General features: G+C 35.4%; 1 protein-coding gene and 1 pseudogene across 3 annotated transcripts in view; one reads left to right on the top strand and one right to left on the bottom strand.

Annotated features, from left to right (window-relative positions):
- Positions 1-10,881, top strand: part of ARMC1 (armadillo repeat containing 1) — a 92,201-nt gene extending 81,320 nt beyond the window's left edge. For 2 of the 3 annotated variants that reach the window (XM_077166881.1, XM_077166882.1), the window contains one exon: positions 164-10,880. In XM_077166881.1, coding sequence (XP_077022996.1) covers positions 164-355 — 192 coding nt within the window. In that variant the 3' untranslated portion in view covers positions 356-10,880. Of the gene's footprint in view, positions 1-163 lie in introns of all 3 variants that reach the window. The other variant, XM_077166884.1, reaches the window with a different exon arrangement.
- A 3,350-nt stretch (positions 10,882-14,231) lies between these two features.
- Positions 14,232-15,982, bottom strand: LOC143686270 (polypeptide N-acetylgalactosaminyltransferase 1-like; annotated as a pseudogene).
- Between the last annotated feature and the right edge of the window lie 1,293 nt (positions 15,983-17,275).

The raw sequence follows: 17,275 nt of genomic DNA, 5'->3' as shown, positions 1-17,275 counted from the left end.
ATCGGGCTTACCTTCATATAAAACTATAATTTGTAAAGTACTATAGTCACTGAGAATAAACATGGCACAATAGGAGTAAAGTTGACCTTTAAATTATGGCATAAATATACATTTGTCACATTAGGTTGATTTTGTAGTGATTCTTAATATCTTCTGGTATCAGATGCTGGTCCCATTCCAAGATACTCCTGTGGAAGTAGAACAAAACACAGACCTGCCAGACTACCTGCCTGAGGATGAGAGTCCCACGAAGGAACAAGATAAAGCAGTGTCCCGGGTTGGCTCACACCCAGAAGGTGGAGCTAGCTGGTTGAGCACAGCTGCAAACTTTTTGTCCAGATCATTTTACTGGTGACTTAAATTTGGGGCTCGAGGACTGTCTGAACCAACAAGGGGCCAGTTTTCCAATGTTATGGTGAACTGTCAAGTGCAATTTGCAATAAGTTATCATGAAGTTTTTTGATTACATGATTGCGTATGCTGCATTTTACATTTTATTGGACATTTTACCCCACTAAGTGGTAAAAATGACAGAATTGTAGGTGGAATTGTTTGTTTATAAAGGTATTTTTGGTTTTGTTTTTCTTTGTTTTGTTGCCTCACTTGTGTTGTTTTTTTTCCCCTTATCGGCCCACTGTTAAAATCAAACATTTATTTGCAGATTTACATTTTATTTTACATAAAGCATGTGATTAAGGAAACTAATTTTCTTAAGCCTCAGGAACTTTCTGAAGAGAATTCTTTTTAGCTCAAGTTGTGCATGGATTACTGAACTTTTTTTTTTTTCTGCTTCATGAAAGATTTTGGTGTGGTACTCTTCATTGAAAGTCAGAAAGAAACATTTCTCATTACCCTCCTTTTGTGCCTTTTTTTATTTTGCCAACCATGTTTATAGAAAGGACATTACTAATGACATTTTGTAAATTAAAATTTATTCATTTGAACATAGTAGTCCCCTAAAATACAACTACACAAAAGCTTTGCAATCTGATTTATAAGAGTATCATATTTTAATAAGAGTATCATAAAATCAGTTGAGAAGGAGGCATGTGTGTTAGCAAAGTGCTTTTGAGACTCTTTATTTGAATATGACCAAATGTGGTTCTAGTTGACTGCCATTCAGTTTGGTTTATATCAGCTCTTGAGAATTAAATCCTTCATTAAATTGTGTGCAGCTGTAAATAGTCTCTAGGACTTACTTTGTGATTACATACTATCCTCAGTTAGAAGAAATAATAAAAGTAAAGAACTGACAAACTTGAAAAAAGAAAACAAATTGGATGCCTGTGATGCCACAGTACTACTTTGCTAGAATCTAACCTCAAAACATTATTTGCCTGGCAAAAGCCTATTTATTCAGTTTCCTCTTATGCCTTTTGTGAATTTATTATGAAAATGCTGCATTGGTATTGAATGAAGAAGACCCAAGTTATTGCTTATAAAAAAAATAAAGCCAACATTAGTCACTGAATCTTGATTTTCGTGTCTAGCCAGAAAAAAAAGAACTTCAGTGAAGGCAAGATAAATAAACAAACAAATATTTTTTGGTAGATAAGAACTAATTCCATGTATGCAGTGCTTTATTAAATTTCTGAAATACTTGGCCCTAAAATCTTTTTTTTTTGAAGTCCAGGTAAATTTGAATATTAGTATGATTAAAAACTAAAAGAAATTGAAATTCTTTTTCATCAACCTGTAGAGCTGCTATTTTTACTACTTGGTGAATGTGAAGTGAAAATTGAACCCTCCAGGGTTTCTTTATATTTTCATTGCTTTTCTTTTAAAGAAGATTAAAAGCATTGAGTATACTGGGGAAAAATTATTGTAAAAATACCATCACCAGGGCGGGCCGCGGTGGCTCAGCGGGCAAAGTGCTTGCCTGCTATGCCGGAGGACCTCGGTTCGATTCCCGGCCCGAGCCCATGTAACAAAAAACGGAAAAACAAAGTACAATAAAACAAGAAAATGTTTAAAGATGTTTCCCTTTCTTCCTTCCTTCCTTCCTTCTATCCTTCCTTCCTTCTCTCTGTCTTTAAAAAAAAAAAAAAAAAAAAAAAAAAAAAATACCATCACCAATGACAGTCTCGAGTTCACTAACATGGTGAGCTTCTAGAAGGAGGGGTATTGATTGAGAAGCATACTTGTAGACCAGGTGTTTGTTTATACTTTTCATGTGCCTAGGCTCTGATTCAGGTGATACGCACAAGCTGAAAATATAAACTTTCAGGGGCACATATTGCTTTAAATGCATAATAAAACTTGCTGCCAGAACCAGATGTATTGAAAACAGAAAACAAAACCACCTCCTTTTTATCGCCATTAGTGTAAAATTTTCTGTTCTAACAAGTTTGTATTTTATTTTGCACTGCCACACATCTGCTTATTTTAAAAACTACATCCCTTTGGTAATAATGGCAGAGTACAAGAGGTATTACAATTTGGTATTTGTGTGTTCTAATTCTAAGTGTTCTTTTATTGCAGGTCTTATAGAGCAGTTAAGGCAAATGTTTTTTGAAATATATTGTAAAATAATAAAAAGTAAAAATTAAAATTGAATGGATATTGTATTACTGTGGTATAACCATTGTTGATAGCTCTTATACTTGTTTATATACACACTACCTGGCACATCCTTCTAGTTACCCATCATTGCATTACCCAATTCCCATTCATGTCCTTCCTAGCACTGCACCTCCTTCTTCCCAAAATTGGATTAGCTATTAGCTACTCATGTATATATATTCCTTGTAGCATTTTTCACATTGTGTTGAAATGCCCATTTACAGATAAATTTCCCTGTTAAGCTCTTTGAGAACAGAGAGTTTTCTTCACCATTAACATTGTGGTTCTACCTGGCTTATAGTAAGTGCTTGAATGTTTTTTATAAGATCAAGCACTTTTTTTTTTTTTGAATCAGTAAAAGTAAATGGAAGGTACTTTTTCACTTGGTGGGCAAGTAAAAAAAGTATCAAATTGTGCTTTTTTCTGGATATGTTTTTTACTTTCTAGTTAATATTTAACAAATCCTTCCTTTTATTGTGTAATTTAGTTTTTATTTTTTAACAGCTGTGTGTGTTGTGTGTGTGTTTGTGTGTGAGGGGCATAACATTTGCTCCAATAAATGAAGTCAAGATTAATTTATAATGCCCTAATTCATACAGAATTGTTATAGAAGAATATTTCATATATTTAAATATATATGCAATAGTGGTTTTAATTTCTTATTATATAGCTCTCTAGCTTTGTGATTTTAGGCAAGTAATTTAATTTCAGAGCTTTTTCTTCCTTAGTAAAATGGAGAGAATTCCTCTACTCTGTGGAGTCATTGTTAGGTTCCAATGAAATCATAAGTTCTTTGAAAATTAGAAATTGACAAGTATAAGATGGAATCATCGTTACTAGACGTTTGACACTCTGACAACTCCCCTTTCCTTTGCTGTGTCTGTTAAATGTAAAAAGGCTGTGAAACTTTATTTCTAATAGAACCAAGGTCATGGTAGTAATGCAATAAATTTAACAAGACTTAAACTCCATGTTAGCACTGTGCCAAATGCTTCACAGACATTTTCCCATTTAATCCTTAACTGTGAGGTAGTTACCATTATTTTATCCCCATTTTACATATTCGGGAAAATGAGATGGGGAGAGATGAAGTCCCAGCAAACACAACCAGTAAGTGGCAAAGGCAGGATTCAAATCCAGCTGGCCTTGCTCCCAAGACTGAACTGTCACAAAGCAGCCTGTATCTTATGTCCACTACTGTTCCTGTCTGTTTTCCCCACCATCCTTTGGCCTACATCATTTGAGGTGACTTCAGGTAGCTGCCTAGTAGTCAAAAATTCATTGTGGATGGAGATCAGAAAAGTTAGGCAACAACATAGGAAAACATATGGAGGAGGGCCTATAACCTGTGTAAAGAGAGGTTGTTGGCTGTGAAGAATGCAGGCCCATTTTGCCAAAACTGCTGGGTTTGGGAGCTGTTCCAGACCCTTATGTTATGTGGGTCAGCTATAATATGTCTGTGGGCCAGAAATAGGCTAATCCTAGGTCCATTCTGTTCTGTCAGAACTTAAAAATATGTTTTATCACTTTCTGCTCAATGTCGACAAAGGCATGTGAATTAAAGTTTGAACTCCTTTGTTTATCATCAAAAATGCCCTGAAAGTTTAGTCCCAACCTAGTCTTTCATATATTCTGTAAGCTTTATTACAAACTTTCTATATGTGAGGTACGCTGTTGGAAATCTCACTGTCACAGTCTGCTTTATTTAGTTTTGTGTATTTATTATAATCTAAATATTCAGTAGTCATCCTACTGCCTAGATCTTTGCTTGTATTCGTTCTTATCTGGAATTTCTTCCATTCCACTCATTGTTTTAAAAATATTTTATTATGAAAATAAGCATAGTATATTACAGAAATACTTAAAGGAAAAGTCACCCATCATCTCACAATATAGACAGTGTAGGTAACAGAATATTTTCTTTTGTTCTCATTTGTGTTTTTTGTTTTAGTTTTTTTTTTTAACAGTAAGAAGTATAGACTTTAAATTTTGTAACATGTTCAAAATCGATTCCCAGTGAGGAGTAAGTCTCCCTTTAAACTGTTTACCTGGTTACCCTGTCCAGGGACAGCCACTATTACAAATTCTTTGTGCTCATCCAGAGATATTCTATGCATTTAACAACTCTTTCATATTTTCCCCCCACACAAGTCGTAGTATAACGTCCTGTATCTTGCTTTTATACATAAGGTATCTTAAATACTGCTCTATATCTGTGTATAAAGCAGCTTTCATCTTTCATAGCTTCAGAGTAGTTCGTTGTATTAATTAGCATTCCATAATGTATTATGCATTGACTGTAATCTTTTGCTTTTACAAATAGTGCTATTTAAGTATATAGTATCTGTAGGATGGATTCCTAGATGTGGAATTGCTGGGTCAAATGGTGTGTTTCTAATTTTGACAGTTCCTGCTTCCATAGGAATTATTCCAATTTATGCTTTCACAACAAATGTATAAGAGTTCCTGATTCCCCTCAGCCTCTCCAACTCTGTTTTATCTCGTTTAGTCCTTTGCCATCTAAAACAAAATGATTCTTTATGGTTTTAATCGGCATCTCTTGAGAGTGAACTTTATTTTTATTTAATAACTGGATATTTTTTTTCTGTGAACTGTCACTGTCCTTTCTTCAAGTTTTATTTGGGTTGTTGGTTTTTCTGATTTATCAGAATGCTAACATTTTTTAATACGAATGTTTGTAATTCACATATTAAACAAAATTAGGGTTGTTTTGCATTTACCCTTTTCATATAACAATATTTCCCAGTACTTCCTGTGTAAATCTATCATACCTCAGTGATTACTCTTACAACCCAGATCTCTTTTTTCTCTTGGTTCCTATTGTACTTATTCTCTTTTGGTACCTGTTATTTGTGATCGTTTACTTTCTGTGAGTGTATTTGTTATTGAGATCTTAAAATGCATAAGGGGAGGAAGGGTTTCTAATGTTTTCTTAGTGTTTGCCACAATACCTAGATTATGCTATGTGCCAAACATTTGCAGTCTCTACTGAATGAGTTGTGGTGAAAAAGCAATTATAGAAGCATTTCTGTGTTGGGAGACTGGGTATTAGATGTTTTGGTTCTACTGCTCTTGTCTGAACCTTATTGCACCACCTGGATTACTGCACTAGCTCCTGAATAACATTCAATATTAACTGAGCATTTACTTGTTCCTGGCTCTGTGCTGGCTCCTTTACATTTGTTACCTCTTTTACTCATCACAATGGTCCAGGGAAGCCTTCCCATAAAGTTTTGGCCCTTGCCAAATATTTCCCATTCCTTTGAATTCCTTCAGCACTTTAACAGTTTGCTGTACATTTGACCTCTGAGGTATCCCATTTTGTCTGTTCCTTCCTACATATGCTAGTTTGTGGATTGTGACTGCAAAGATCACTTTTGAAGCTTGTGCTTTCCCCTTCGCAGTGTTCCCGGTCTTCCCAAGCCCAAATTGAAGCCTTATCCCCACAAGCCTCCTCATTGCTGATGGCTTTCCAGACAACCAGCATTCATCCTGAGGTTTCATTCCAGCCCTTAATGACTCTGAGGTCTTCTAAACGTTCCCTTATAGTAAGGAGTTTTATGTGAAAATGTAAATGCATATTTTCTCATGTTGAAATCTTTCAGGTGGGAGGATAGTTGCATTAAGACACTAAAAATAATACTCAGTTTGTGATCGTTGGAAAATTGAAGTATTCCAGTTATTCAGAGGTAGAAAAATTGGACAATCAAGATATTCTTGCAGGGGAAAAAGTAATGTGATTGATTCATAGAAAAAAAGATAAAAGAGTTTAGCTTGAGATAAATTAATTGAAAGACAGAGAAAGTGAGAAAATGGTGTAGAATAAATTCAAAATTGTAGAGGATAAAAGAGGATGGATAAAGATGAAATGCATGGAAAATGAGCAATACTGATCTCACCAATAAATGAGGGAAAAAAAAGGGTTAAAACAAATGTATGATGAAGATCTTAAGGTGGACTATGAGAGTTAAGCCAGAAGGCAAGAATCAATTTCAGGAGATAAACTTGAAAGAGAAAAGGGATAATTACCTCTGAATGCAGAAGTTAAGAGAAAAAGTGCACTGCTTTAAGAAAATTTTATGTAAAAGCCAGGATTTATTAAGCAAACATTTTGTTGTTTTGGCATGAGTATTTATACTTCAGCTTTAACTTTCTTTTGTTGTTTTGATGTATCAAATCCCTCCAGGCAATTTAAGGTCTTTTTAAAAAAATTAGATCCACATGAATTTAGGGTGAAATTAAAGCAAGACACATCCATGTGGGGAAAAGGCTTTTGATTTGGCAGAAAACTAGCTTAAGGACAGAAAACAATCTCTAAAAACACTTCTGGGTAAAGACATTTATAGTGCTTGTTAAAGGACTACTGGTCTTTATCTTTATTATTTATTTTTATGGAAGAAGATATATATTAATAAAACTCTCTCCAAGAGAGACAATCTGTGGGAGTCCTTTCTCATCCTGTGATTGAACAGCTAGTAGCAATTGTAGGGAGATAGATATAAGGTAATGAGATAAATTTTTTTATATATTACCTGATCATAGAGCATTAGTGACATGGGAAATCAAATCAGTTTTTTTTCCTTCAGTATACTATCACTAGTGTTGTTTTAGCAAATTAGGCCAGGCAGGTATTTTGTCACCTCCACAAAAGTTATATTAGAAGTAAAAAATGATGGTACTTTCTTATTCTTTATTATGGTATAGCCTTTCTGGTTGTGAATCTCAAGGAAGACAGGGATAGAGTATTGTTAATAATTACCAGCTAATAGTGAAGGGAGTCATGGGCTTCAATTTGAGTTTAACTCTTAAGGATATTTTTCAGTTACATCATTAAAGTTAGTTATCAAATATTTGAAAACCTATATTGTTCCATTCGTGGTGCTAATTGGTAGAATTATAAACATGTTCCCTCCTGGAGTTCACAGTCTGGTGGGAAGGAAGGCTATGGAACAGATCATTACAAGGGTGATGTGCCAGAAAGTAGTGCAGCAGAGTGGGGAGTCACAACAGTAGGGAGACTTCATGTTATTGGTGTGGGGTTAGGGACCAGGGGGATCAGTGAAGGCTTCTAGAGGAATTAAATTTTAAGCTATATCCCGAAGGAGTTGGCCAAGTGAGGCAAGATAGAGCATCCCAGTCAAAACGAACAGCGTTGCCAAGGCCCAGAGAAGTGAGCCTGGTATGTTGATGTATCTAAGACTAGAATGTTGGTGGAAGCTAGACTTTGTAGGCCCTTTGGTTTAGTCCCTGAATTTGTAGTATATCCTTTCCTAATATAAGTAGCTCAAATGCTATTAAGGATTTGCATGTTAATAAGTAAATAATAGCTACTATTTATTATGCTGTGCAATTGCTATGTGTTTTAGTCTATTATTCATTTCATTTTCATGACAATTCTATGAAGTCTGTAAAATCTCAGTTTTACAAATGAAACAAATTGAAGCACAGGGATAGGTAACTTGCCCGAGATGACTCAGGGTGCAGCTTGAGAGCATGGATGTGAGGATACCAAATTACAAGGCTGTTACCAACTGTGCCATGAGAAAGCATTGGTAGCTTGGACATGGAGAGAGGTGGATATGTTTGAAAGATCTTTTTAGGCAGGGTCTCAGAAGAACTTGGTGTTTCGCTGTGAGGTGTAACAGGTAATGAATAGTCAAGCGGGCCTCCTGGGATTCTAAGTGAGCAACTGCATTGATATTGGACAGTGGGCTAGGAGACATAGGAAGAACAGAAAAGTGGGCAAGGATGACAGTGGAGGAGCCAAGGGTAGGTGTTTTAAGTTGAGAGAGACTGAAATGGTTAAATATTAGTGGGATGGATCCAATAGAGATGATAAAGAGAAAGTTCAGTGAATACAGAATGAGGTTTAGAAGCGCAAGTGAAATCCAGAGTAGGGGTGAAAGGACTGATTTTTAATAGATGAAACTCCTCTGGGTAAAATAAAACTTTGCCTGGATTGATCCGTTGTTGAATCTCTTATATTACTAACCTTAAATTCCTAGTAGATTAGGAAGGCAACTGAATTAGTTTTATTTTAGGGCCATTTAGAATTAACGAAAATGAGAATGTGCTCAGTTTTAATATGTAGTCACTAATAATTTTATCTTAGCACATATGAGGTAATTTCCCTGAAAGATCTTGAAACTTGTAAATAACCATCTGCTTGTTGTGATCCTTGCACTCGATCCTTGCTTCTTCTTAGGTGGGTCTCAACCCTGTCTGCACATTAGACTTACCTGCATATTTTTAAATAGCATTATCTGTGTTCCCACTCACTCCAGAAAATTGAAGCAGAGCGTCTGGGTTTGGACATAGGTATTCTGTGAGAGCTCTAAATTGAAACCGATATGTAGGCATGGTTAAGAATCACTGACTTAGTTCTTGGATTTTTTTATATCTGAATATCTAAGATCTCTGTTACCTTCTCACTTTTGCTCAGTTCAGGAAAGCCTCCGTTCTCCAACTGATTGGTTTTAGAAACTAACTACCCAAAACAAAATTTAGAACAAAAACTTATTTAAGAAACCTTTATTAGTTGTTTATCTCTACTGTTTTATGATTTACTTGTTTTGCATGGTTTTTAGTGTACTCATTTTGCCCTTGTGTGCAATGTCTGTAGTGTTTCATGCTGTAAATGTCAGAGTATAAATGTCTTCCCTATATAGAACCTAGCACAGTGCTACTATTTGAAAGCAGACATCCTTAATAGGTTTTGCAGTTATTTACCTTGAATTTTACCTTTAATTTTAGTCCCCAGTAGGTTTACCTATTTTAAAATAAGTAGTTCAACGTCACATACACCCCAAAATGTTTGGATTCTCTAAACATCTAGAATGTAGACCATGGATAAAGTAAAAAAGTATATATTAAAAAGTAAAAAATATAGTTTAAAAATTTCTCAAGACACTACTGGACAGAAAGCTTAAGTTTAAGCAATCAAATACTTAAAATGGAAATAGAAATACTAGAATCAAAAACAATCAAAAAGCATAAATATAAATGTTTTAGCATGAATAAATCTTTGGTAATCGTAAGCTTGCATTGTTATTTGGTATCTTATAAATTACAGGCTTTATTACATAAACAGAATCTTGTTGGTCTATGAATCTTGACAAATAGGTATCACATGCTTCCTGTATATATATAAATTCTCCATATTAAAAATAATAATCCAGAACTTCAGAAGCAAAAATGTCATCAATTGAAAGGCAGCTATTTTACACGACTTTTTAGCAAGTCATGGCTGTTATTTCTCTTTACCACCACGGTTGGGATACATAGAATGCTTTTATAACTGTTTTTGTCCATGCATAAAATATTGATTAGTGCTTACTGTAGAGGATGCAACTCCACTTGTCTACATTTTCAAAACAATGAAGACACATCACTAACCATAAAATGGGAATAGCAACCATTCAAAATAGTTGAACATTTATGGTGTCATTTACTCTACAGGGGCAATCTCATTGTTAAGTAAATATAGCTAGTTTATGTGCATATATATGTAGATGCATGGATCTATAATGTACATTACAATTTGTAACTATCAGATGCACAAATGTAATGGATATTTTGGTTTATTTTCAATACAAGCTTATATAAAACAAAGATTCTGTGCCTGTGTGCTCTGTAAGGAATGCTTTCAATTTCACCTGAAGATTTGGAAGTTGTTTATGAAGTTTTATCTCTTTTTCTGTTTTATTTTTCAGAGGAATTATGAAAGAGAAAATAAGAAAGCAGATTCTATGCCCACGTTTTAGATTTCATATTCACCTGAGTTTTAATAGTTGCCTTCTTCAATTAAAGCTTTCTGACTTGTAGTGCTTTCATGTTGTTGTGCAGGGACTCTGTAGTGTAATATTTTTGTAATATGTGTGGGCTTAATTTTCCAAAAATAAGTCCAAAACTAATATATAAATGTTTTTGCTCTATAAAATAAAAAATAAATCTGAATCACTTTAAAGAAAAATTTTGCATGATATGTGAAATTTATAGAGAGAACCTGATTTTCAATTATATTTTATTCCTTCAAGTTAAAAGGAAATTCATCTCCTACTATTAGAAAGAAAGCCACACCTGAAAGAGAATAAATGCTCACCCAATTGTGGAGGAGAAAAGAATTTATTAATGATCTTGCAAGAACAGACACGCAGCCTAAAAATGGTGGCTAGTGCCCCAGGCAACTGAACGCAGTAGTATTTATTTCCTAAACTTAGCACACAGGTCCCTCCCCTGTTTCTCCACTGATTGGATACTCCAGAGGATCCGGATAGTCTAACTAATTCAAATTTCCCTTCAAAGGTCCCCACTTTCGACTGCACTTTACATTTCAGTAACCCTGGCCGTTACCCATTCAAGTTATTTCTACCTATTTGGCGCCAATTCTAGGTTCTCTCCTTTCTCTACCTGCAAGACTGGTTTGAACTGTCCTGCAGCCCTTTCCTGTGCCATCATGTGTTAAAGCTAAACTGAGTTATATTCTTACACTGTGTGGTGATTGAGGGTGGTGGAAGACAGGGTAGGGAGAGAGAACTGTAATTTCCCAAGTTTAGAGTTCTGATTCAGAATCCTTCTTTAACTTAAATGAACACACTTAAGTACTTAAAAAATAATGCTCATTATTTCTAATCAATATCCTGTCCATGTATTACTCTGAAATTAATTTCAATAATACAGAAATCAAGTCAAATTATGAATTCCTATAAAGTTCTACAGCTCAGTCTCACACTGAATATCTCTAGTCTCCTAAAATCCTGATCCAGAGAACAGATTACCTTTGCCAGTTTTGTCCAGGTCTATTATAATGTCCATCACAGTGGTCAAAGTGGATAAGAGACATGGGAAGGGATTTGGAAATATAGGGGGTGCACTCATGGTTCTTGCTCAGACATTATTATGGTCAGAGTAACTGGAGGAACAACTGGCACTTAGTGGGCTGAAGCTGGAGCTGCCAAATGTCCTTAAATACTAAAGACAGTCCCAAATGTTGAACGTTATCCTCCCCCAAATTCAAGTAAAGACAAACTGGTAACATTTCATGCACACACAAGCAATAATACTGTAATGTTACTGATTAAGAAAATTCTGCATAAAATTTAAATCAGATACTTTATTTTATCCGAGTATAACTTAGTAGCTGACTTGGATTTTAAAACAAATAGGAACAGGATTTGCCGTGTTATATGTTCATTAAATCTCAAAGGAAACTTATGGCAACTCTAGGAAATCATGAAGTCTTAAATCACTGAAGGTGAGTTTTTCTTTAATCTAAGCATTGGCATGATATAATGCAAGGTAGGTTGGTTAACATAAAAAATTTTTACTCACAGGTGTTAGGCAGAACTCCTTTCCCAATGATGTAACTGACCCATAGCTTCCCCCACCCATGATTTCCAGGAAACCCATTGAGCCCACCCAGCCCATACAACAGTCATCTGACTCCTCTTGCCTCCAGCAGTTACAGCTCTGGCAGCTGTAATCTTGACATAAACTCCCCTTACCCAAAATCCGCCCTCTGGCAGTTACATCCTTGTATGACTACAGTGGCATTTTAAATTTAAACCCTGCCAATGAAGAGCTAACAACTCCTGGCTTAGCCCCACTTCTAAACCGACCAGTGAAAACCTGCCAATTTCCTGCGCACAAGCTAGACAATGAAAACCCACCACCTCCCTTTCCCTACTCCCCACCAACCATTTAACATAAACAGTTCCCCTTCCCATGCTTGCGTTGTCACCATTTTAGGCTTCAGGCCACCTGTGCATAGCCTCCCAATAAAGCTCATTGATAGAGTTTTGGTTTCTTCTTCCTGTCGAAAAACCTGTCAAGCACTATGCCAGTTTGAAAGTATTGTGTACCCCCAAAAAGCCATGTTTTAATCCTGAGTCAATCTTGTGGGGGCAGCTCTTTCTCTGAATCCTAATTCAATACCACAGGCCAGAAACTTTTGATTAGATTATCTTCACAGATATGTGACACACCCAATTGTGGGTATACCCTTTTGATTAGATGGAGATGTGACTCTGCCTATTCTAGATGGATCTTGTTTAGTTTACTTGGAGTCCTTTAAAAGAGGAAACATTTTGGAAAGAGCAGAACTGATAGAACCTTCAGAGCCCTGAGCTGACACAGATGCTGACACTTGGAGAATAGAGACATGGATGTTTGGAGATAGTTGGAGCCCAGCAGATATCACCATGAGATGTTAAGCAAGCTAGAACCTGGAGAGAGCCAAGGGAAGCCAAGAGATGAAAGCCAGCCCTGGAGAAGCAACGTGAAGAACCCCCACGGGATCAGAGGCTGGAGAAGCAAAGTGAGGAACCCCCACAGGAAGAAAGGCTGAAAGCAACGGAGTCCAGGAGCAGGGGATTAGCAGATGCAAACCACGTGACTACCAGCAGAGGTATTCCTGATCCATTGACCTTCCTTAATAAAGGTATCTCTCCCTAGATGCCTTAGTTTGAACATGTTTTTAAAAAACATTTTCAGTCAAATTTATTTTTAAAAAAAGCAGATCAACATTACAATTCAAGAATCTGCTCTAAATACGCACTTGGCAATGAAGCACATCTGAGTTTGGAGTGTAAAAGGTTTCCCAAAAAACTATCCAGTATATCATCTCCTAATACCCAAATAAATCATGTATGTAGACTTCATTAATTGGAATCATAAACAAAGAACTGAAGATTTATTGCTGTGAAAAACAAATTTGTAGTATAGTAATATGAATCTTGGGTATTAAGCATAATCAATTGAATCAAGTTAAGAAATTGAAAATTTAAGGATTTTAAATTTTCAATTTTGTAAGATTTCTAACTTCTTTACTTGAGACTAGACATTATGCTAAACTTCCATTTTTCAGAAGGCAATAAAAAATTATAATCCAACAGCCCACAAAACAAGTACAATTAAAAAAAAAACTGTAGAAAGAAATTAAAACTATTCTCAAAGAGCCATTTTTTCCAGCTCAATTTCAGCAGCCCAAGGGGGGAAAATAAGCATCCATGACTATCACAGACAAAAACAAATGAACGTCATTGGAATCAGTTATTTTTTCCCCATTGAGGCATAAAATCTATATAGAAATTTGATACTATACTATAACAAATTGTACGTTTTAAGTTCTGATTTCATTTTCTTTAAACGCTGTTTAATACAGTTTTTAAAAAATTGTTGTAAAAATATTGTTTTCATGGTTTTGAATCTAGTTCCAGTTCTTTTTCATTTATTTTTAATCAATATTAATATACTGGCTACCAGTTCTAATCAGAAAAAAATCTTGGAAATTTCTTCATGATAGCACATTCAGCAAAAATTTCTGATGTGCAAGCAAACCGTAAAAAGTGCAGCTCTCCAGAAAGCACATTTTGTTGACTCTTTCATTGTCTGAATATTCTTTACAATTATTCTTGATGAAAGACTCTTTCAATCTTGTAAACATCAGTGTGCACAGTCTCACCAGTATGTAGTTTCATGTCCTTGGACAGGAAGGCTGGTTCATAGCTAGAGGAGTCTAAGTTCTAATGACTGATAAACCTTACATCCTGCAGAGCAGGAAAACACTTTTCCTTTTTTGCTACTTTATGCCGAGGTAGCCCAATTAATCCTTCTTTTTTTCTTTTTTTGTAAATTTTGTCTCAGAGTATTTATGGAAGGGTGACATTTCTAAGAAGCTACTGTTGGGAACAGCTTCCATTGTAGTCTCTAATGCTGGGTACCTGGCTATCCTCTTCCATGGCTCTATCTAGACACTGATTACTGTTCATTTGCTTCAGAGTTTATTTCACTGGGTCTTACTCCCACAGCTGGTTGCCTTTTAGGTGGTGGCACTTGAGCATTGTGGCTGGACCTTTAAGTTTGGAAACATCCAAGTTAAAGGTCAGCAGTTCTAATTTCTTTGTTGGCAGCATAAGGAAAAAACCCGATTACCTCCCATACCATGACAGTTAAATATTCCAACTTTTTCATTCTCTTTTCTAGCCATATTATCCAGACACTGATTTGTTTCCACATTATATATCTCTCCCAAAGAGAAATAGTGACATGGAATTTGAGAATCAGGATAAATATTCTCCAGGTACCAAGAGAAAGTTCTGCATTGTAACCTTTGTCTTAGACCAAGTCTTGATGATGTATTTCCATAATCTACTTTGTGACATCTAGGGAAATTATATAGAACAAATTCTTGAATTCATCCATCCAAACTTCTGCAAGTTGTCTGTTACTTTTATTGATAATCTGCCCTGGCTTCCTGGAAATGTGTAAGGTGTAGCTTTACGAAATATGTGTCCAACATGTGAACATGTAACAATTTCCAAAGTACCTCCACACTGTCAAATCCTAAAGGAAATTTCTAAGTTTTCGCCTCCCCAAATATCCATTCCAGCATCATATGTTCTAATTTCCTGAAAGTAACTCTAACTATTGACAAAAGTCCTCCTGCCATTGTTAGTGTTCTAACAGTCCGATCACCTTTCCTTCTGTCCAGTTCTCTTTGGGGAACAGAATACCAGCAAAAATTGGGCTTCCAGTTGAATTCACCATAGGTCGTATTAGAACCTGCCATGTATTCAAAAGTATCATCACTGATCACATGAATGATAGGACATACCACTGTTTCTCTGTCATATTTGATCCAAGCTAAGAGAGGCTCCAGCCATCCCACTGTATACACGCAATGAGCATCTAAGAAGGTGATCACTTGACCTTTAGACACAGCAGTGCCTTTTAATCTAGCTCTGCTCAATCCAGAACGTTGTTCCATTCAAATTGCGTGAACTGGTACTTTTTTTTTCTTTTTAATTTTTAAATTTTTAAAAAAATATAACAACAAACACACACAAGCATTCTTAACTTACGATCATTCCGTGAACTGGTACTTTTAATTTCCCCATGTAACTCTCTAGAGGTCTTTTCAAAAAGTCTCTTTCATTGGCATCATCTATCAGAACAATTTCTTTTGACATGTTGTCCTGGTGAACGATTAATGACACTATGGGCAGTTCACAGAAGTGTGCTCCAAGCTTCATTATCAAAGCAATCACCACACTTTGTAGGAAGATTATCCAGATAAACCTTTGTTTTATACCCTTCTGACAAAACATCTGTTAAAGATCTATTGAGTGCAATCATTTCACTCACCACTGAATTGGTTGATTCTAAACATCTCTTTCATCTTTTCTTGATCCTCTTTAGGAATGATGATTGTTTTCCACATTTCTCCAGGACCTTCATGAACCTTTTGTACTGTCTCTAGAACATCTCCAGCAGGAAGTCCTCTTTCCTTTTTTACATCACATTTGTTGCATTCACTGAAGTAAAGCAGCAGGAACATACCCAAGAGTACCCAAATCAAGGAGGTGGCTAGGACCACCTTGCAATATGCAAATTCTGTCATGGCACTTCAGTCAAATGAAAATTTAAAAATGTATTTCTATATACATATGTAAATATACAAATATCATGAAAATTATTCCAATCCAGTTTCATCAGAAAGTGTATTCATAACCCCAAAGTGGTTTTTCAAATGAATTCATATCCCAAATCCACACATCCTACATCTCTTTGAAACTTTCTGCCTGGTGAAATTCTAGGGCAAGAAGGAGCAGATATCTTGGTAGTTTTATGAGGCCTCTTTCTAAGTTGTGTAATGAAACAGCTCAACCTTAGGTTCACTGGTGCTATTTCTTGTTGGGCCGTCTGCTGTGCCACCTCCTCGGTCACTCAGTTTGAACATTTTATAGGCTTAGAACTGTAAACCTGTAACTTATTAAGATCCCTTTTTAAAAGCTGTTCTATTTCTGGTATATTGCATTCCATCAGCTTACAACCTAATACAAGCGCTAAATGTAAGAAACAATTTTCTTCTACTAAACTATGAGTCAATCAAATAATGATTTATGAGTAAATTCTACACTAATTTTGAAAATTTTATGTCATCTATTTTTCTAATGACTCTTAATAGCTTCCTTGGGCAAAAATAAAAAAAGGTAATTTAAATTATTGTATGCTTGACCTTTTTGCTTTAGTTATATAAGTAATATGCTAAAGGAAAGGTAATTTGACTAGGAATAAGAATCTTTTGAACTTTTGAAATTCTCAACAAGATGGATATAGTTGGCATCCAGTTTTCACTAACCTTACATAAACACGTGTTCTTAACCTGTAAAACTCCTGGGCTACCACTCAGCTCACAAACTGTCTTACTTTATCCATTTTGGATTTAATATATGGAACAATTAAAATGATTATATAGTAGCTAACTTTTCTGTGTTCCCATACTGATAATGCCAAATTAGCTTTTGATTTACTTATCAAAAAATTAGCAGACTTTCCAATAATTGGGCTTCTTGGAATCAGAATCCCTGGGCTCAGGGTTCAGAGTCTAGCTCTGTCCTAAACAATATCCTAATCATAATCATTCTCTTCATTTTCTTGTGTATAAAATAAAGTTAATGCCCATCTATCTGACTTGACAGGATTTGTGTGAGACATACTGATACAAACTTTTCATTTTATTTGAAGTGAAGGTAAGCTTTTGACTTGAAAGAAAAAAAAATTGAAGACAGTATCTTTTTCTGAAAACAATTTCATGTGAACTTACCATAAAGAATAAGTATGATTTAAAATAATCTTTGGAATCATTTTCAAGGTCTCAGTGTTTGGTATTTGTATTAAATAAGAAGGGTGC

The sequence above is a fragment of the Tamandua tetradactyla genome, chromosome 6 (assembly GCF_023851605.1).
Source record: "Tamandua tetradactyla isolate mTamTet1 chromosome 6, mTamTet1.pri, whole genome shotgun sequence".
NCBI lineage: Eukaryota > Metazoa > Chordata > Mammalia > Pilosa > Myrmecophagidae > Tamandua > Tamandua tetradactyla.
The sequence above is the reverse complement of the archived record's forward strand: the minus strand, read 5'-3'. Positions and strand labels throughout refer to the sequence as shown.